The sequence below is a fragment of the Triplophysa dalaica genome, chromosome 8 (genome assembly GCF_015846415.1).
Source record: "Triplophysa dalaica isolate WHDGS20190420 chromosome 8, ASM1584641v1, whole genome shotgun sequence".
NCBI classification, from domain to species: Eukaryota; Metazoa; Chordata; class Actinopteri; order Cypriniformes; family Nemacheilidae; genus Triplophysa; species Triplophysa dalaica.
The window spans coordinates 620,022-642,500 of NC_079549.1; the positions used below are offsets into that span (position 1 = coordinate 620,022).

Consider the following 22,479-nt stretch of genomic DNA (forward strand, 5'->3'; position numbering starts at 1 on the left):
TGAGTAAAGATGAAGACTACACTCACTGTGCTCCTCATCATCCAGCTCTATGGACTCATCTCATGTGCTATTAAAAAACATTATTATATAGATGAGGAGAAGAAATGGAATGAAGCACAACAATACTGTAGAAGAAACTATCATGATCTGTCCACCTTCACCGATGAGATTGAAGAACAGCAGTTTTTAAAAGAAGCAGTCAGTCAAACCTCTGATGCCTGGGTTGGACTCAACAAAGAATCTGGAATCTGGACGTGGACGACTGGTGAAGTTGCAACACGAATCAGCTGGGACACTAATCAACCAGACAAAGATGACTGTGTTTATTTACAAAATGTCAGTAAGAAATTGCATGATAGACATCGCAATGATCAACGTACTTTCTTCTGTATGAAGATATTTGAGATTGTGTTGGTTCATCAGTCTGAGAGCTGGGAGGGAGCTCTAGAATACTGTAGACATCATCATGATGATCTGGCATCTCTGAGCTCAAACAGACGCATGACTGATGCTCTCAGTAAGATCACAGGAGATCAAACACAATACGTGTGGATTGGTCTGCGCTTTCTAGCAGGTAGATGGTTCTGGATCGGTGGAGATGATCTTATCTTCAAGGTCTGGTCTTCAGATGGACAGCTTCAATGTCCTGCCCAAAACCAACGCTGTGCAGCTCTGGACAAGAACACACAGACCTGGACACCCAGAGACTGTGAGGAGAAGCTCAACTTTTTGTGTGTTTAGAGGTCAGTAGATGCTTCTTCACCTTCATGGTGTTCTAAAAAGCCCAGACTGTAGCTGTATGGTAGCAGTAGTGGATGGGTTAGTGTGAAGAACATCTTCCCGTGGAGGGCCAGTGCCTGCCAAGCTGAGCTCCAACAATGATTATACACCTGAGCAAGCTAATCAAGATCTTCAGGATCATTAGTATATCACACATGAGTGAGTTTGATCAGTTTGGAGCTTACAACAAAAAGCTTTATGTTAGGCCTTGCTGGTAGTTGCTGGAACACATTCTAAAATGGCAAAAAACAAATATAACTAAAACTGTAATTGTTTTATATGATGTCTTTTAGAGCTTCGGACTGTCTTGGACAACGCTGCTGGACTACTTTTTGGGACTCTTGGAAAACTTTTCAGCCTATTATATTTATAACTCTTGCGTAACATGGCTATCCAAGGAAATGTGAACAGTGAAAAGTTTAAGTGCAAAACTCAAAGTAAAATTATTTTGGCAAAAATGTAAATGTAAGTGGTTGACGTGTAAGAAAGAGAAGCTGTGAGGTACCAGCTGAAGGGCATTTTTTTGGACTATCCATGATACTGCACTCACTTTAGTACCTTATTGCTTTAAATAGGCTACTTTAAGTATTTAAGATAAAATCACTAAAAGCCTTTCTTCTGAAGAATATAGTTCCACCCTTCATCCCAATTCACATACTGTACTACTCTATCTTTCCTTTAGTGTTAGTATGTCATGTTGAGTAGAGCCTTGTAGTATGTACATTAGATACTTCTCTAAGCTACTTCTGTTGTGTAATTTACTGGGGCTTTATATTGGAGGTTTATAGTTTTGCCTGTGTTGTATTTCAGAACTGTGTAAATTCTGTAATGATTGTTGACATGTTCTTCTTGCTAAAAATAAACAGATCAGTGTATGTTTATTCCTCCCTTCAGCTATTTTAAATGGCTAGTTCACCCAAAATTAAAAATTCTGCCATGAATTACTCACCCTCAAGTTCTTTGTTCTATTGATTAAAAAATGATATATTTTGTACTATTTAGGAAAGTTAACAATTCTAGGGCATGTAAGGCTGGTGCCAAGGTGTCCGCACCAAAAGGGCACCATATCCCGGGAAACACAGAACTTCATCCAATACAATGAACTCCCCGCAGAGTTTGCATCTCCATCTCAGACAGCATACAACAATGAATGATGATTACCAACTCACACCTTTACATCTGTTCTCTTCTCCCCCTCTAATCTCTCCCCAACTGAACTCAGAGCAATTCAAAGCTCACCCATGAACTGGATTTGACAAATATCATATCGTATAAGAACAAAGAGTCTTCATATGCATATTTGGTATCATTTGAAATGTCTCAGTGCGATTGGTACAATGGTCTCATATCCACAGCAGTAGAGCAGATCATAACATAGGTTTGAGGCTTTAAGATATTCTGCTCACTGTTGAGGTTGTGTCTTCATGCAAATGCCCATTTGTGGCCTGATCAGATCCAGGACAGAGTCCTTTACAGTGTAAATTGTTGTTGTGTGGAGGAAGGGTATTTTGGTCTGGGTATTTAAGGGAAGCAGGCAAAATGTTCTGGGGAATTCTTACTATGATGAACCCCACGGTGCCTTCAGACACACAGAACTGTGTTTTTTCCGAGCATCTTTTTCTATTGTCAGGTATGCATCTTAGACTCGTAGACTAATCTTTGAGGATTTGATGTTTTGTTTTCGTACTCTCTGAATTGAATTGTAATTGGCAAGAAACATTTACCTGACTAATAAATTGTTATGTTTGAATTGTTCCGCATTATTTTGAGTTTATGAACTTTAATAGATCACGTTATATCCTTTGTTACCGCAAATCTACATTCAGGTTAGTGACGGACTAAAATCCTGTATTAGGTGGAGCATTGGGGCACGCCAGCTGAGATCTTAGAGCTCCGGCTAACTACTTGGCATTAGTTAAGTGTACTTAGACCGTAGGGGCCAATGTTTCCGTTTAGAACAGCACATATGTTGTCTGACCAATCTAAATAAGGTAAGTCTCAAACCTCTGGTTATTGAAATATTATTCTAACTAAGTGTACATAGGAAACTATTGCATGATTATACAAAGCTACCATCAGAGGAAATAAGATTGGTCTATTTATCTCTATGGAGTGGTCATGACCTCTGGTTAGAAGTAATTATTACTTTAATTAAGTTTTTATAGTCTAAGGCAGTGGTCACCAACCCTGCTCCTGGAGATCTACCTTCCTGCAGACTGTAGCTCCAACCCTGCTTCAGCACACCTGTCTCTAATTATTAAGCAAACCTGAATGCCTTGATTAGATAGTTCAGGTGTGTTTGATTGGGGTTAGAGCTAAAATCTTCCGGAGGGTAGATCTCCAGGAGCAGGGTTGGTGACCACTGGTCTAAGGGAACTAGATAAAATAATGCTTTCTGAGTATTACTAGTCATAGAACCTCTGGCAGTGACCAAGACTGGCGAGTTTGTGACCGTGAGATCCGCGTGTAACGGCCGGCGCGAGACTCTAAGCGACACTGAGAATCGGATGAAGGAGTGTAATTTAGAATAAGGCAGAAGAATCGAACACTGACCCAAATTGCAGGATTATTATCACTCATGATAATCATATACAAATAATATCATTCAACGAGGTTTCCTTTTTATCTTTTGGAGTCAGATGAATTACGCAATGTTAAAATAACGTTAACTGTAACAACCCAGAGCGCTGGAAAGACAGAACGCGCGCATGCCTTCGCCATGACACTTGGACTCCGCCATTGGGCCAGTGGGTGGTTGGTGGTTCTTCTGTTCTCACATTTTCCACCACCTTACAGGCACCTAGACTACTTTAAAAAAATGATATCCGAAAACTGTCCGTTGGTATCATTCTTCCAAATATCTATCTCCGTGTTCAACAGAACAAACGAATATATACAGGTATTGATCAACTTGAGGGTGAATATCGTGACAGAATTTGATTCCTTTAAAGGTCTCATGAACTCTTCTTGTTTATTGTTTTATATTGTTATTATATGAGGTCTACTTATGACGTTTGCGTGGTTTTTACATTAAAAAACATCAAAATCAAGAAGTAATAGGCAATTTTCTACACTGGTTTTGAGGCCAGCTCTATAAACTCTTGGTTTTAATGGGTGTGCCGCACAGAAGACTTTATAAGTAAACGCCCACTGATTTGATTGGATAACACTTTGTGTAGTTGGAGGCTTCTGTGAATTTGGATCGAGACGTAACGTTAGGTTACACATTAGCACCGTTCACAGTTTTCACACAGCATCAGTATTATCTGAAGACCTCCTGTGATTTATAAATGACCTCCACACATCAATATTCCATGTGACGCATTCACACGAGATGATTTTACTCAAATTTTATGATTTATTTCCTGGATGTGATGTTAAGGCTTTGTGTATACTTTGTATAGCCTATAGTTGTATTGCGTTTAATGATAAATGACCGTACCTGTCTGCATTTGAGACCAGTGATCCCAAACCGGACAAAAGATCACCGCGATCAAGGGTCTAAAATATTACAAGAGTTTCCATGATAAATAAACAAACGGGAGACTCCCGGTAACTTATGGATATCACACAGCAACCCATATAATACCAAAACACGGTGGACAAAATCTTGAAAAATGATTAATGAGCCCGCAAAATCACAGAGATGGTGATTCACACAAGCTTAAGATCAAAGACAACATCTGCAGTTAATACAAACGACTAGAGGTCCTCAGGTAATACTAATCTCATGTGATAGTGCTCAGGGCACATGAAGAGATCTCTAAAAAAGCAATAGTGACTCACAGTACACAAATGTTTTACTCACATAGGATTCCTGCGCCAGTCCTATCGGATCCAATATTGACGGCGCAGCACTGCTTTTTAATTTTAAACTCTCCACAAATCCAGTATCGATCTCTGCCTTATACACGAAGCAATCCTCCGAGAAATGAAATGAACAAATGCTCCATGTTTTTCTCAGATGAGCTGGAAAGTCTTTAAAAATAAACTTTAACCCCACATTCCTGATGTCGGCATCTGAATAAAGCTTATGCAGCGACTGTATTCTTCCACAACCAGGGATGGCACAATATTTAGATTTCTTTTTTAACGGCATGTTTGTTTATTGCTGGCTCGCTCTATCTGGTTCCGTGTCACTTGTGGTTCTTCAGTTCTAGAGGGCTAGAGTCATTGATAATTTTCTATGGAGGTGGTGTCAGTGTGTTCATAGATAGGTGTTTTCCAGAACCTGCCGTTCGTTGGGCCTGGTGTCAATAACAGATGAAATCTCAGTATCAAGGGCATTTTCAGTTGTGACACTTACATGATGTTCGCGTGAATATGATTCCCTCTTATATAACACAAAACTCGGGTTAAAATTGTGATATGAATTCATGCCTCCTGTGCAGCAGAATAACAGTTGAGTTTGTCTTTGGTTTGATCAAAAGTCAAAAAACAAAACTAGACAATTGTCAATACAACTGTTTAATACAACTAGATTTTTATTAGATTATATTGAATATCTGACCATGTACAGAGTCAGTGAACAAACAACATTTACATTCAACAAAACTTTTAACAGATTTACATTAATCCCCAGCTGATTTGAAACCCAAATAAAAACAGTTACTAATGTGTATCACTTTCCAGGTGTGTTTAAACTTTATTTAAAGAACTTTATTTTTGGCTCAAATATGAGTTCTATTGAGTGCGATACAGATAAACCCACAAGGTTATTTTTACACTCATGGAACTGTTCTGCAGGCTAAAATCACGCTCGCGTGTGTGGATTTCATGCGCACAAGCTTTGGGTCTGAATAAATACTACAGATCTGTGTTTGCATGTCATTACACGTGACGAGTGTTACACATTCTCAGTAAAATAGAATTGGGTAAGTCTCAGATGTGAATTTGTATAATGTCTGTGAATGCCGTGTATAATATCATGTGTAAGTTTACATGAGCAAAATGCTGATTCGCGATGTGTGTTTATGTGAAGGGTGCCACTACGGTGTTTGTGTGACTCTAAATTGTGGTGTTTGACCCTTGGAGTTTCCCTAAACATCTGTAATTGAACCGTTGTGAAAAATTGACACTTTGTATAAGTTTCTGTATTTCCATTTGGAGAATATATGAATTCTTTATTGTAGGGTTACTGTGATCCTGTTTGGTAAATTTGAGTAGTGTCATCAATTAAAATTTCGCTAAAGATCTCTTGAAAAAATTCACAACAAGGAAATTCAAGTCTTTTATTTAGTTAATATAAAGCAAATAAATTATGACATTAGAAACGTGATTCAGTGTCAATTGGTTTTATTTTGTTAACTGGAAATATGTTATTGTCATTGTTTTGTCTCAAAATGCACACCAGTCATGTTTTCAACCTAATTATCCTAATTTAACCAAGGCATAGTCCTGGCTTGAGCTCAAGTTTGTCTGTGAAACATATTAACCGAAGGTGATAGCAAATGACCTGGGATTATGACTGCCATAAATTTAGCATGTGACATCTACAGTCAAAACTTAATCTACAGGGCTCCAGTCTGCCAATAAAAATATTATTTCGCGAGTTTAGTTATTTTTGTAAGCACAAACCTTAATTATTCAGCATTTAATGGTATTCTAGTGAATGATGGGCTTCTAATTGAAAAGCAACAGTCTGCGAAGGGCTCTGTTCTGTTCCAACATGACAATGCCTCTCTGTACATGGCAGGAGTCAGAAAGAAATGACTGATTCAGTCTTGTGTGGAAAAACTTGACTGGTTTGAATAAAGATAAGTCCTGAACTCAGCTGAACTTGGTGTGACTTTGAATGCAAACTTGAAGCCAAAATCTCATCACTGACATGTGCGTAGCAGTGGGACTTAAAAAGGCGAAATTTATTAACGAATGGCATTGTAAATTATATTGTTTCCATCTCAGTTTTGGAAGAGCCCTTTTTCTGTTCCAAAATGGCTGCACTCCTGTGCACATGTCATTGATGTGGAGCGATGAGTTTGGACCCAAAAAGTAAAAGCGGGTTTCTCAGTGCCTGTGTATGAATCATACGCTTCACAGAATCAAGATGGCTGCTTTATAGACTCAGAGGTGAATATAGAAGACACTTTTTCAAGATTCAGGTAAGAATTCAAAGTCCTAAACAAACTGAGGAAGGCATGCAAACCTTGATTTCAGATTTACCTGCACACAGTGGAGTTTCTGAGAAACATTTGGAGTCAAATTTTAGTAATCCTTAAAGTTTTCTGATTGGATATCATGCACCTGACATGTGTGTGTTGTGATTGGACTGTGTCACTGTCACTCATCACACTCTTTTGTTATTGGTTGTGTGTCAGTTGAAGTAAGAGAGAGTCACAGTTCTATCTTCATCTTCAGACTCACAAAACCTCTTGACTGAGTAAAGATGAAGACTACACTCACTGTGCTCCTCATCATCCAGCTCTATGGACTCATCTCATGTGCTATTAAACAACATTACTTTATAAATGAGATGAAGACATGGGATGAAGCACAACAATACTGCAGAACCTTCTATCATGATCTGTCCACCTTCATCGATGAGATTGAAGAACAGCAGTTTTTACAAGATGCGGGCAGTCGAACTTATAACACCTGGGTTGGACTCCATAAGACATTTGGAATCTGGAGGTGGGCAGGAGGTAAAGTTGCAACACGAATCAGCTGGGGCTATGGACAACCAGACAACGATAAATGTGTCTTCCTAATGGAACATTTTGAAAGTCTGCATGATGCTATGTGCTCTAATAAAGTTCCTTTCTTCTGTATGAGATTTGAGTTTTTCATGGTGCCACAGATCATGAGCTGGGAGGGAGCTCTAGAATACTGTAGACATCACCATGATGATCTGGCAACACTGACCTCACTGAAGAGCAGGGATGATGCTCTCAGTAAAATCTCAGGAGCTCAAACACCATTTGTGTGGATTGGTCTACGCTTTCTTGCAGGTGAATGGTCTTGGGTCAGTGGATATGATGTTCATCCTCTGTTGATGAATGGACAGCCCAAATGTCCTGCCAAAAATCGCTGTGGAGCCCTGCAGAAGAACACACACATCTGGACATCCAGAGACTGTGATGAGCCGCTCAACTTCTTGTGTTTTTAGAGGTCAGCTGATCTCTAGTCACCTGCACATGTATGGGTTAGGTGAGCAGTTGGTGTTGATGTAGAATTGAATGTAGTGGATTTGCATTTAATAGACAGTTCAGCAAAAATGATTTACTCGCGCTGTCATGTCATTCCAAACCTGTGACTTTTAAACATGAATTGAATGACTTAAGAGGGCATCATGATGGCAATATTTTGATGCTAGTATTTAATGTTCAGTAGTTCACTTTCAAAATAAACGGTATGATAATATACTGATAATTTAAGACATATTTCTCTCATTTCAAAACGATTTTATGCATTACAACACGTTTACCTATGTGAAACCAAAACCTCTTGTGATGTTATGTTGCTGGAACTACATCCTGTAAAGACAATTTATTTGCATTATACTTAATTAAATACTAAAATCTAAACATGATGTCTTTAGACCTTCAGACTGGCAGTGTAGCCTGTCTTGGACGTCCCGGTTGGGACTAAAATAAACTGAACACTGAAAAGTTACAGCAAGAACCACAGAATGAATGATAAATTAATGATAAATGTAACATATTAATCACTGATTTGGCTTCAAGATATGTAATTATTAAATGAATGTAGTGTTCAAAAGTGATGTTATCATAATTTGTTTAAATATATTATTAAAGATCTTTGATAAAGTAACTTGAACAGTTTGAGTTGAGTGCATTTCTTACGGTTTAGACATTGGGTCATTCACTTACACCTCAACACACGAACACACAAACCTCAACCATGATAACAATCAAACCCATCATTCATTAAAAAACTCTAAACACAACAGATAAGAAACAGTAACCACAAGATTAAAGCATAAATTAATCCAGCAAGAACTAAACAGAAGAAACACAGAATTGAACATGCTGCAATGCATCTTGGGAACATTGAAACTCTTGCTATATTGTTAGTTCATTGTACATTGAAAAAACTCAATTGTTTACATTCATAGAGGTCTTTTGAGTGAACTTGCAAACAATTTTTCACACAACTCCTATTTTTAAGTTAATGAGGAAAATGTTTGGTTCCAATGAATGAATTTATTAAAAGAAGTTCTGTGAACTTTTTCATGGACATTTGCTCAACCAACACAACAGAGTTGTTTGAACTTTTTTGGAGTTGGGTTTTTTATAGTGCAGACAAACGAAAAATAAGGAGAAAGGGTGATTATTTATATGTTTAAACAGGGTATTGATGTTGGAGAAACAGTTTCATGGTGTAAATGAATAGCAAATAAACTACCATTGTATACATGTATAAGAATTGTATACAGTAATTGCAAAGATTATTGGATAAACAGAGTATATATAAACAGAGTAAACTACAAAGTTGGATCCCTGAAACCCTGATCCTTATAGATCAACCATCTGGCTCAGATTAACTCCAACATCATCTATATCACTTTAAAGTGACCCCAGAGACCCTAGAGATGAGCCGATTCAGGTGTATAAACTGGAGCTGAACTCTTGAGGACAGTCGACCTCAGAGCAGAGATGACAAATGATGTAAGAGCACAAAAATACAAAGACACAACATTTACATTTACTCACAGTTCAACTGAAAACCAAATCCAGACCTGTTCCTTTAAAACAAAGTGACGAGTGCATGCAAAATAGTTTCCATGGAAAGAAGTTGATATTTATTATTTTACCTTATGTCCAGAAAATGAGACAAACCTTTTCATGGTATGTTTAAAGGGTTCAAATGAAACGGCTAAAAGGAATTTTATGGTTTGTTTTAGATATAATGCAATGTGTAAACTGGATTTGAGGTTTAAAAGCTCTATATTTTCCACACACGTGCATGTTTTTAACAAAGCTAATGGCTCTGAAAAGCGAGGTGTGCTCTGATTGGCCAGTTAACCAGTGCGTAGTTATTGGTGGAATACTGCAAGCATGTGAGGGAAATGTGTGGTTACACCAGGTGTTTCAGGCAGGTCTGGGTGAGCATCTGCTTTCACATAGAATGACTCTTTTGTTCCCACACTTTCATTTCAGCAATTTTACGTGTCTAATACATGCATGGGCAACTTATAATATAATATACCAAATCACTTAAGTGTCTGTGACATGAAACATATAACTCATAATGTGCTTTAAAATGCAGTTTGAGAAGCTGTTTGTAGGAAAAAAATGTGATTATCCAACAGCACTTCAGAAGCTGTCCATCATAGAAGAGGGCAGTAACACTGAACACCACCAGAGGCTCTTAAAGGGGAAACACACCAGTGGTGTAGTCTGCGTGATACGCAGGTATACGTTGTATACACACTAGAAAAGATACAGAATTTCCATATACCCACATAAAATATACACATAATATACCCATTTTATTATGTTATCATGTTTTATTGTGTTAGTTAGCTGTGTTTTTTAAGATATAATTGCTTAAATCACAACAAACCTGCAGTAGTTTAGTTTATATGAATTGGAATGCACAATAAAAAAATGGAAATAAACTTGTATACACAATATATATACACATATATGGGTCAGTTAGGTCTAGTGGTTAGAGAGTGTGGTTAGAGACTCGTAATCAGAAGGTCACTGGTTCAATTCTCAGTGCCATCAGGAAATGGCTGAGGTGCCCTTGAGCAAGACACCTTACCCCTGTTTACTCTGTAGTGATAGCTGCCCACTGCAGCCTACATGTAAATTGCTTTGGATGAAAGCGTCTACCAAATGAATAAATGTAAGTGTAGATATATAGGTTATTTCAGCACTTGACTACTGTAACTACATTTTGTACTTCAGGTGTGTTGAACCAACATGAATTTAATAATTAAACTAGAGTTAACAGTAAATCTAGGCTTTGTTGGTGCCAGTTTTATTTAATTTGTTTTGTCTTGCACCAAACACAGATGTAAATCAGTTGGATTAAAGGTGGGGTGTCTGATTTGGAATGAACGCAGTGAATGAAAGATATGAACGAGTCCCCTTGTCTGTATCGCCAATTTGTACAATATGCTCTCTAAGAAATGGATCGAATTGAATGATCAGTTCAAGGCACCCCCGGTAGTTTCCATTCTTGGGATCCAAACATTTGGTTGTATCCTCTGAAAGCAAGTCCCCGTTCAGATATAAATAAAGACGTCCAACCACACTGGCTCTATTTATCACTTATGCTCTTGAATTAGCCGTTCCAATTTTTGAATGGGAGCTTTTATAATTACCACAAAATTGCAGGCACAAACAATACACAGCTCCTTTAGATGGCGAACCATGGTGAAGGGTACAATCGTTTTGAAATTGAAATGGCATGTTTCAGTCTGATTTAGCAAATGGCTTTATTTTAAATGACCTTCATGTCAACATAAGGTATGATTGCCGGCTAAGGATGTCTCAGTCCCGCTCTTTTTATTTCCCAGATTGGGCTGCTTCTGACCACTACACAATCAACTGCACTAGTGGATGCGCGTCACAATTCAGAGGTGAAGATGAATTTAATATAAAGGCCCCTTGCAATGACAGCCATGGGGGCTTAAGCCCGGGCAAGCCTGTGTGTCAGTGCAGGCCTGAATTTCAAGGAAACTTTGCTTTTATTTTTACAAGGTTCAGGTGGCACCCAAATGAGAGTCCACAGTGCTAAACAAACTTGGGAAGTTATGGGAAAATGTACCTGCCAACAATTGTGTTCTTAAACATGTAAATGTTAAAAACATGTTTAGTTTCTTTGAGTACAATGTATGGAATCCTTTAAAGCTGATGTCACATGCACCTGACATGTGTGTGTTGTGTTGTGATTGGACTGTGTCACTGTCACTCATCACACTCTTTTGTTATTGGTTGTGTGTCAGTTGAAGTAAGAGAGAGTCACAGTTCTATCTTCATCTTCAGACTCTAGAGGTGGACCCTAATGGAACGTTCTTAGACCCACAGAATCGTTTCCCACATCAAAAAATCACTGCAAAGTGATGCAGCACAACAAGACATGAACAGCAAATCATCCAAAACTTCTCAGTACAGCCTTCATGTATTATTATACACACCAGAACAAATGAGCTTCAATCTCTGCGCAACAAAACTAAAATCACCAGCCAAAATTCCCAGAATTGTAATCTTCACGCTTCCCCCACGATGCACACCATACAGAATCAATGCTGAGATTTTCCATGTATGTTCTGCGTCCTCTAACATGCACCTGGCCCAACACATCAGCCTCCAACACCTGTATGATGGACTTCACCTTCTCAAAGCGTGTTTTTGCAAAGAGCTTAAAGGATGTATCTTTGGGCACTAGCTCAACACCATCGAAGCACCTGCTGCTGACCCCTGAACCCCTACATCCCCAGACACAGCCCTTAGACCTCAGTGAGAAGTAACATCAGCTGGACAAGCTCTTCACATCGACCACACCCACCAATGGCTCCCTACACACCTATTAACTTGCGGTCACAAAACTCACATCCACCTGCCTTTAATCAAGAGCCTGAAAGAAGGAAGAAACCAAAAGCCACCCCACAACAAGAGAGACTCTCACTACCGATGCCACAGAGCTATGCTGAAGCTGTTGTCCGGACCCCGGCTCCACCCACCACCTCCATACCAGCCAATGAACTGAGCCGGATCAAAGAGATGCTTTATACACCGTGCAGCCCGCTCTTGAAGAGATAAAAAAAAAAAAAAAACTCTGCTATTACGCCAAAAAAATGTAAGTGATTTACCATATACGTTTTCACATGTTTGATACTTTCACATATAATGTTTCTGTCTTACCACATAGGTTTATGAATTCCAATGCATTTATTTCTTGTAAACTGTTGGAATATTCAGGGTCTTCATTCTTCGACAAGCACAGACCCAGAGTTTCTGAACAATATTACTAATGCTGACATCACTATTATTCTCACTGAAGCTGTCACAGTCACCAGCTGCAGTGTCCTCTCAAATTCACTAGAGGTCACTCCCCTCATCACACACACTACATCAGGGCTCTCAGCTTTTGAACTGAATTCAGAGTGAGATTTTGGCGACGGCGGCGGTTCGGGTGGGGACGGGGTCTGATCTGAAAAATATGACACATCAATTCGGAAAAAATAAAAAAATATTGATTTAATGCAGCAGTGCTTAGTGCAGGTTTGTGTGTTTATATGTGTGTGTGTGTGTGTGTGTGTGAGTGAGTGAGAGAGAAATAATGGTTAGTGTTGTTTATTGTAGGTGTTAGTAGCAGGTTTGAGGCCTTCAGCACAGTCAAAAGTTTAATCAAAAGAGGATTTGTATGTCATGATAAAGTTAAAACCAAAAGCAGCTACCTGGACAGACCAATAACCAAAAAGTGTCTTTTATTAGAAGCAGAAGATGAATCATTGATTGAATGATTGATGGATTGAAGTTTGATGGACATTTTGCTTAAACATAAACTTTGATCTAATAACTGTTATGAACTGTTATGAGAAAAATAACTGTTATGAACATTGAATACGTATTCATGGACATTTAACTCTTGGACTATTGTGATGAGACGTTTTCTCCTTTATGTTGGGAAATAAATTTAAAACATTTCATGTCTTCATGTATGTGTATTTGTCCATCCATCCATTTTCTACCGCTTATCCGAACTACCTCAGGTCACGGGGAGCCTGCGCCTATCTCAGGAGTCATCGGGCATCAAGGCAGGATACACCCTGGATGGAGTGCCAACCCATCGCAGGCACACACACTCACTCATTCACTCACGCACTCACACCCTACGGACAATTTTTCCAGAGATGCCACTCAACCTACCATGCATGTCTTTGGACCAGGGGAGGAAACCCCCGAGGCACGGGGAGAACATGCAAACTCCACACACACAAGTCGGAAGCGGGAATCGAACCCCCAACCCTGGAGGTGTGAGGCGAACGTGCTAACCACTAAGTCACCGTGCCGCCCATATGTGTATTTGTAATTATTATTATTTTTGATAATAATTAGGGGTTGGTAAATGTAGTGGACATGAAATGGTAATCTGTCACATGATTTGGGAGTGGTTGTGATTTCACTTGTTGTGGGCAGGAGGGGGTGAATGGGGAGTAAGTGTAATCTTTGTTGATCAGAAATTAAGATCTATAATATTCTTGGAACGTGTTTGTGCAGTAATAAACGGAGTACTGGAAAACTTTCCACTTTAACATGGCTGATGTCTTTTTTTGATGCGTCACAAAAACAGCACTCCCAGTATAGTCTCTCAGAGGCTTTTTGAATAGAATGCTGCCGCTACATTGTCTTGTTGAGCGAGCCCGTGAATCACAAAATGTGTTGCTGGAATCAGAATGTAAACTTTATTGTTGCAGGAGTATCTAAATCTTACCCGGATACAGCCATGCTATTTTCTGATTGGGTGTTTTGTAGAAAGTTGCCGGTTTAAACCTCAGGGCCGGCGGGTTACGACCGAGGTGCCCTTGATCAAAGCACTTTACCTCTCTCCGGGCGCTGCAGTGATATCTGCCCACTGCTCCGGGTGGACGTGTGTTCACTTCTTGCTGTGAGTGTGTTCATTAACTCTCTGGATGGGTTAAAAACTGAGGTCACATTTCGGGTATGGGTCACCTGACACATAGGTCACTTTCACACCCTGGGCCCTATCTTGCACCCAGCGCAATTGACTTTGTACACCCACGCATCTGTCATTCCTATTTTGCACCCGCGCAAAGCGCGCTTTTCCCTCCACAGGAGCACGTCGCTAAACTAGCGAATGAACTTGCGCTCCCTGGGCGGTTCAGCGCAAAAAGGAGGCGTGTTCCGGCGCAAACAATCCCTGGTGCTATTTTGCTGTTCCATTTAACAATTGCGCCACTGACCAGAAAAAAACCCTAGTCTAAAGTCAGTGGCGCCTTGCGCGTTGTTCATTATGCTATTTTAAAGGTACAATGTGTAGGATTTTGAAGGATTTATTCACCTAAATGTAATATATAATCAAAACTATGTTGTGAGTGGTGAAGAAATACCTTACAAAATGAAACGAAATGTTTATATTACCTTACAATGAGCCATTTTATGTATATACACCGCGGGCACACCCTTACATGTAATTTATTAATGTGCACAGCCATGTTTCTATAGTAGCACTACACGGACAAACTGAGCGCGTTTCGTAAAACGAAGGATGCGCGAGAATATGTTCTTCTTCTTCGGCTGTTTTTTGGGGCAGCTTCAAAGCGACTACATAGAAGGATTAGCAGAAGAAGAGGAAGAACAATAACAGCATTTACTTGTCGTGTTTTTTAGTAGAAATATAAACGGTTCTTTGTTGCAGTAAGAAGCAAAATTTGCGCTAATGGCGGACCACACATACTCCGCACAAGAGCCGTTAGAGCGTCAATCTGTTCGTTCAAAAAAGAGAAAATACGACGCAGCAAGGCGAAGTCGAGACAAAAAACGGCAGAAAACCCGAATAAACATCGGCATGGCTTTTCCCAAATGGAGGGCACTGAAGCAGGAAAAGGGTTTGCTAAGCGACGCCGAAGTTGCAAGCTTTCTGCTGGACCGGTAAGTTTGTCTAATTTCCGCTATATAAGTGAAGTGTTTGTTTGATAGCTTTAGCTAATAGATGAGCATGAGCATCAAGTGAGTTTTTCTTGTTTTTAGCACTTTGTTATTGTACTATAATTCCTTTTTGCATGGCCGTGTGCAAATCGAGTTAGAAATCATTTTTACAATCATAATTTGCATACATCGGGTGTAAATTATATTATAATACTGCTTAGCTTCTGTGCATACAAATGTATAATTTAATAATTGATAGGATAAAATCCAAACTTCCACGTTGCATAGTTTATCAGTAATACAGTGTCAACGAAGATTTGAGAAGATACAATTGATCAATTGGGGTGATGCCTTACTTTAGCATTAGCAAGCGGTTTAAATAGGCTGTATGTTACGAATCAAGTTACCGTGCCAAAAAATGCAATGCAAAATAAGCGAATACATCACTGACACAATGTTATACAAGTAAAAATAATTTTCACTATAACGATTAGAGTAAATAATGAATTAAGTCAATTTAATTAATTTGTTTTTCTTTGTAAATAAACGTCGTCACTTGATTTGCAAAGGTTACTCTCTGCTGTCTCAGACGACATCATCTCTGTCGTGTGTCCGTAACTTCAGTGTGTTGTTCGCCTGTGAGACTAAGATTGCAATTATCAACACCACCGATAGTGGCCGCTATCATTTATTGAACCCTTTTGTCCTGTGACGGCAACCGTAGCTACTCTAATAGAAGGGAGAGGATGGTGGCGGAGCTTTAGGTTGCAATTTCCAACTACGCCAATAGTGGTCTCTGTTACTTACAGAGTTCACCTTTAAGGGCGCATGCTCGACCATAATGTATAGCGTACACAACGCGCATACACTTTGCTCATGTAATCTACACAGATGCAACAGTTATTTTTGCAAATCATAAATTGTTACACTAAAAAAATATTAACACATGAGACTGCACTTTACAAGAATTCTTTTATTACCTCTCAGAAGTCTAATTTTAAATACGATTCTTTTGAAGTCATGGTACTTCACGTATCGACACCTAATACTAAGGACAAAACATTTTTAAAATTTATTCTAGCTATTGTATATAGGCCTTCAGGGCACCACACAGATTTTATTAAAGATTTTGGTGGGTTCTTATCAGAACTAGTACTGCACGCAGATAGAGTCCTTGTCGTCGGTGACTTTAATATCCATGTAGACAATGATACAGATGCCTTGGGACTGGCTTTCAAAGACACTCTTAACTCCATGGGCATTAGTCAACATGTGTCAGGACCCACTCACCTTCGTAATCATACTTTAGATTTAATACTTTCTTATGGTATAAATGTGGACGATGTTAAAATCGTTCAGCAGAGTGAAGATATTTCGGATCATCATCTGATATTATGTTTGCTTCAATGGCCTACGGCTGCAAATCAAACTCCTTGTTACAAATATGGTAGAACGATCACTTCAACTACCAAAGATGCGTTTCTCGATAATCTGCCTGAATTGTCTAAAATATCTAGCATGAGTAATAACGTTGACGATTTTGACACTACTATTGAAAATTTTAACTCTACTTTCTCGGAAATATTAGACATAGTTGCTCCTCTGCGTTTAAAGAAAATTAAAAATAGCAGCCCAACAACGTGGTATAATGAACACACTCAGACTCTAAAAAAGGCATCCCGTAAAATGGAGCGCAACTTTAAGAAAACTGATTTAGAGGTATTTCGTATAGCATGGAAGGATAGTACTCGAAATTACAGGAATGCATTAAAAACGTCTAGATCCGCCTACTTTTCAACACTAATAGAGGAAAACCATCACAACCCTAGGTTCTTATTTAACACCGTGGCTAAATTAACAAAAAATAAGTTGTCATCGACGTCAGATTCTGATTATCAGCATAACAGTGATGAATTTATGAACTACTTCACGAGTAAAATCCAAGATATAAGAGAAAAAATTATAACAATGCAACCTGTAGTGAAATCCGCTGAACAAACTAACTACAGCACCCCTAAGGAGAAATTGCAATTATTTTCTACAGTAGATCACGATGAACTGTCTAAAATCATTAGATCATCCAAATCAACAACATGCGTGCTAGACCCTATACCTACAAAACTACTGAAAGAAATGCTCCCAGAAATTATAGATCCTCTTCTTAGTATTATTAACTCATCTCTGACATTAGGACATGTGCCTAAAGCATTTAAGGTGGCTGTTATAAGGCCTCTTTTAAAAAAACCCAAACTCGACCCTAAAGAACTAGGGAATTACAGGCCTATATCGAATTTACCTTTTATATCTAAAGTTCTGGAAAAAGTAGTTTCAACTCAATTATGCTCCTTCCTCCAAAGGAATGACATTAATGATGAATTCCAGTCTGGATTTCGAGCATGTCACAGTACAGAGACTGCTTTGATCAGAGTTACAAATGATCTGCTTTTAGCGTCTGACCGTGGCTGTATTTCGTTATTGGTGCTGCTAGACCTCAGTGCTGCATTTGACACCATTGACCACAGCATACTTCTACATAGACTCGAAAATTACGTTGGCATTAACGGAATAGCATTAAAATGGTTTAAGTCTTATTTATCCGACCGTTTTCAATTTGTAGCAATAAACAATGAGGTGTCCCGCAAATCACAAGTCCAGTACGGTGTACCACAGGGCTCAGTCTTGGGACCCCTGCTTTTCGCATTATACATGCTACCTCTAGGAGATATAATAAAGCGACACGGAATTAGCTTTCACTGTTATGCTGATGATACTCAACTTTTTATTTCCTCGATGCCTCATGAAACCCAGCAGTTTCATCGAATAAAGGATTGCATAGTTGACTTAAAAATGTGGATGAGTAACAATTTTTTACTACTAAACTCGGACAAAACAGAAGTGTTACTTACTGGACCGAAAACTGCTATGCGTAACAACCAAGAATACTGCTTAACGATTGACGGATGCTCCATAAAATCCTCGTCATCAGCTAAGAATCTTGGCGTTGTATTCGACAGTACTCTCTCATTTGAAAGCCATGTCGCAAACACCTGTAAAATTGCATTTTTCCATCTTAAGAATATATCTAAATTACGTCATATACTGTCACTTTCAGATGCAGAGAAATTAATTCATGCATTCATGACATCAAGACTAGATTACTGTAATGCACTTCTAGGTGGTTGCCCTGCAGGCTTATTACAAAAACTGCAACTGGTTCAAAACGCGGCAGCTCGAGTTCTTACACGTACAAAAAAGTATGAGCATATAACCCCGGTTCTGTCAACCTTGCACTGGTTACCTATAAAGCATCGCATTAACTTTAAGATCTTGCTTATTACCTATAAAGCCCTACATGGTCTAGCGCCGCAGTATTTGAATGAACTTCTATTGTATTACAGACCTCCACGTACATTACGCTCTAAGGGGTCCTGTCAGTTGGTAATACCTAGAATTTCAAAATCAAGTGCAGGTGGTAGATCGTTTTCTTATCTAGCGCCTAAACTTTGGAATATTCTTCCCTGCACGGTCCGGGAGGCAGACACACTCTGTCAGTTTAAATCTAGACTAAAGACTCATCTTTTTAATCTTGCATACACTACACCTCCATAATATTAGTCCTCAGAGGATTTAGGCTGCATTATCTAGATCAACCGGAACCAGGAACACATCCAACAACAAATGATGCACTTGTTGCATCAAAGAGTGCAGAACAGTACTCTACTCTCAGCCAGTCTTGTCTCTTTGTTCCAAGGTTACCGCAGGATGCAGTTCATGCCCAGACCTGATGGCAGAGCTGAGAATGGAAAGCGGTGACCTGACAAGTGCTAAGAGGATAGAGCTGGATAAAGGACGCGACAACTTTGTTTTTCCTACAACATTTCAAATGCTATTAGATTGTTAATGATAATCTTTAATCCTTAATTTTTATATTTTTACTAAGCCTTGTTGTGCAAGCACTGTTGAGCTTGTGCAGAGGCAGCAGCTTTTGCCAGAGGGGAACTGGAATCCCCTGGTTGGGCCTGGGTTCCCCTGAGGTTTTTTTTCTCGATGGGAGTTTTGGGTTCCTCACCACCGTTTGCATATTGTTTTGCACTATCTGCCTGGCCGGGGGGGCTGTTTTAGAATTCATACTTGTATTAAATGTGTCTCATGTACAGCTGCTTTGTAACAATGAAAATTGTAAAAAGCGCTATATAAATAAAGTTGAGTTGAGTTGAGTTGAGTTGAGATGACGGAAATCATTGTGGTGTGCCACGAAGATGTGAAAAAATAGGCATAAATCTAGCTTACAAATTATTCAGGCTAATTGTAGTATTTAAGGATCACACCTGTTTGCCCAATAGTGGCAATAAGACATATATGTATATAAGGACATCTGACAAATTGGTTTGTCCGTCAAGAACCCGGAAAAAAAATCGACTGAAAAACTGAAAAAACTGAAAGACTGAAAAAAAAGACTGTGAAATCACCTTTACCATAATGTAAGTACATTAAAAACCTTAGTCTTCAATTTACCAGTTAAGTTGAGTTTGCTCATATTATTTTCGCCTGGTAAATACGCCATAATAATATCAATCCATAATGGAACTTGCGCACCTGCTTTTAAAGGGAATGTTGGATGACGCTCTGATTGGTTTATTTCACGTTACGCCCAAACCACACCTATGAATAATGAAGCTACTTCAGACCAACCCATTTTAGATTTGCGCCGGGCGCAAGAGCCATTTATCCCGCCGGGAAAATAACAACAGCGCCGAGACCCGCCCACAAAGTTACTTGCGCTTCGCGCGTTGACACTTGCGTTTCAGATCGTTAAAATAGGGCCCCTTGTGTGTCCTCATGTAGCAGTCGTGTCAGAAACATGGTGATGAGATAATGTGCTTACTGTCCCTCAGGCTATTAGAAAATAATTGTGCCCTCAGTTAAATTAAGTACAGTCCTTCGCAGATAAGATTCGGGAGGAATATTAGTGTAGTACAAGTAGAATCTGAGGAAACACATTTCTGTTAAAACAGTTGAAAATATCATTGTTGGTTAAAACTAAACAATCAAATTGCCATTTCAGCCACTGACACGCATCTCTGTGCCATCTACAATCCTCCTGCGGAATCCCCACCATGATGAAGAATATCTACACAACATCCACACAGAAATCAGCCGTGTCCAGGCCCAGGGAAATGTGCTGATGTGTGGATGCAAGAACTGGATCTGAACCTGGTAACATGGATCCAAATGGAAATAAACATGTCTTTGGCCAAAACCCCTTGAGTCTCACAAAAAAATCTCCCACCAAAATGTTGATTTACCCAATGAAATATGTTTTAGAAACGTAAAATCTTAAAATCAAGCACAGCAGATTCCCCACAGCATAAAGCTTAACAAACACAAGAACTAAACCCAGAAAAGAGTCCACTATGGCAACTCATTACAAGACAAAATTTTCGATTCAATTTTATTTATATAGCGCTTTTCACAATGTACATTGTTCCAAAGCAGCTTTACAGGAGAAAATAAGAAAAACAGAAAACACAGAAGGGTGAAACACAGCACAGTGCAGGGTGTTTATGGATCAAGCAAGATCATTCTATTAAATAATAAATAATTAAATGAATGAAAAAATGTAGTCATTTATTAACTAACACTGACCGGTCTCAGACCATTACTGCCTCAAACATCAGAACATATCAAATTATTAAACAAATTAAACATCTGGAACACTGGGAACAGGAAACAAAAACACAGAGGAAATCCCAATTTTACAGAAGACTAAAAACAAATATTGAATTCTGATCGTTTTTTGGTCCTACTATACTTCTTGACTGCTATCAGGATGTAAAGAGATTTTCAACTATGACAAACAGAATTCTGGACAGGATCTTCTCAGCTTCCTTTCAGTTTTAAGACGATGAACACAGCTTTGGCAGGCAAATAACAGCTCTGAAAGACGATATCATGGTTGCTCGGTTTCTTTTGGACCGGTATGTACATGCTTCAAGAAGAATTTATTGGATTTAGTTTGTAATTCGTTACATGGATTAACGAAATATATTCATGTGTTCGGAGGAGGCGTGGCTTTGTCAGTGGTTGCATAGATGGTGGTATTATAATTTCAGTGTTAGCTGACTAAAATTAGATCGTTTCCAAATCAACCACCCCACCTTCAATGAAAGCGCCTTTATTCTAATCCAATCCCCAACCCATACGACAACAGAAGTTGGACTGTTCACTGAATGAGGATGTTTGTCATTACCCCGTGTCTAAAGTAAACCAGCTTCACTTAACCTCGGTGTTGGATCGTGTTTGTCTGCAGTGTATGTGGATTTTTACGGCAATGGTGGCTCGAGGGTGTTTTCCGAGTGTTTGGTTTGCTGGGGCGAATGTTGTGGCGAATCGGCCTTCCATCGCAGAAAGAAATCTCAGAGGCAAGGGTTCCAGGTGCCAAGAGTTTAAACTAGGGGTGGGCGATATGGACAAAAAATTATATCTCGATATTTTTGGTGATTTTAACGATAACGATAATTACACGATATCCATTAAAAATGTGATTTAAAAAGGCAATTTAAATAGATTTAAAAAAAAGAGTAAATTCATCACTGATGATAATAATGGGCACAGTGTAAAATGAAAACATTGCTTATTTATTTTCTTTAACATGTAAGTATTGAAGTAAAAACAATTCAAAGACATACAAAATACTAATTGAACTAGTGTAAGAACATCAAACTCTGAGTAAACATTCAGTTGTACACCTCTGCTGTAATGTAAATTGTGCAGCATACAAGCAAGATGAAATAATAATAATAATGAACAAATAGCATCTGTAAATAAAGTACTCTGATCTGTAACATATTGCACACAACCATGTGTACTTACGGCCTTATTGCCTTACCACCTATGGCCTTATTGAACAAATACCTAACTTCAAGTACTGCCCAGTACAAAGATTGCACAAAAATAAAAAGGAAAATCTGCCCAAAAGGTGCACTTCCAAATCAGATTATCTTAAATAATATAATATACATTTGTTAACAAATGACATCAAAGTAAACAAGGTCCACAATTTACAGACAAATAAACTATAGTCACTATTATTAAAGCACACACTGGCATGGAC

General features: G+C 38.8%; 1 protein-coding gene across 1 annotated transcript; it reads left to right on the forward strand.

The window, feature by feature from the left end:
- LOC130427957 (L-selectin-like) lies at nt 1-1,635 on the forward strand. Its single transcript, XM_056755732.1, has 2 exons — nt 1-743; nt 1,074-1,635. The coding sequence occupies exon 1, from the start codon at nt 10-12 to the stop codon at nt 739-741; it is 732 nt and encodes a 243-aa protein (XP_056611710.1). The 5' UTR covers nt 1-9; the 3' UTR covers nt 742-743; nt 1,074-1,635.
- Nucleotides 1,636-22,479: the final 20,844 nt, after the last annotated feature.

Bases quoted from the DNA above. Each gene is read 5' to 3' on its own strand.
- LOC130427957 (XM_056755732.1), top strand. From the start codon at position 10: ATGAAGACTACACTCACTGTGCTCCTCATCATCCAGCTCTATGGACTC.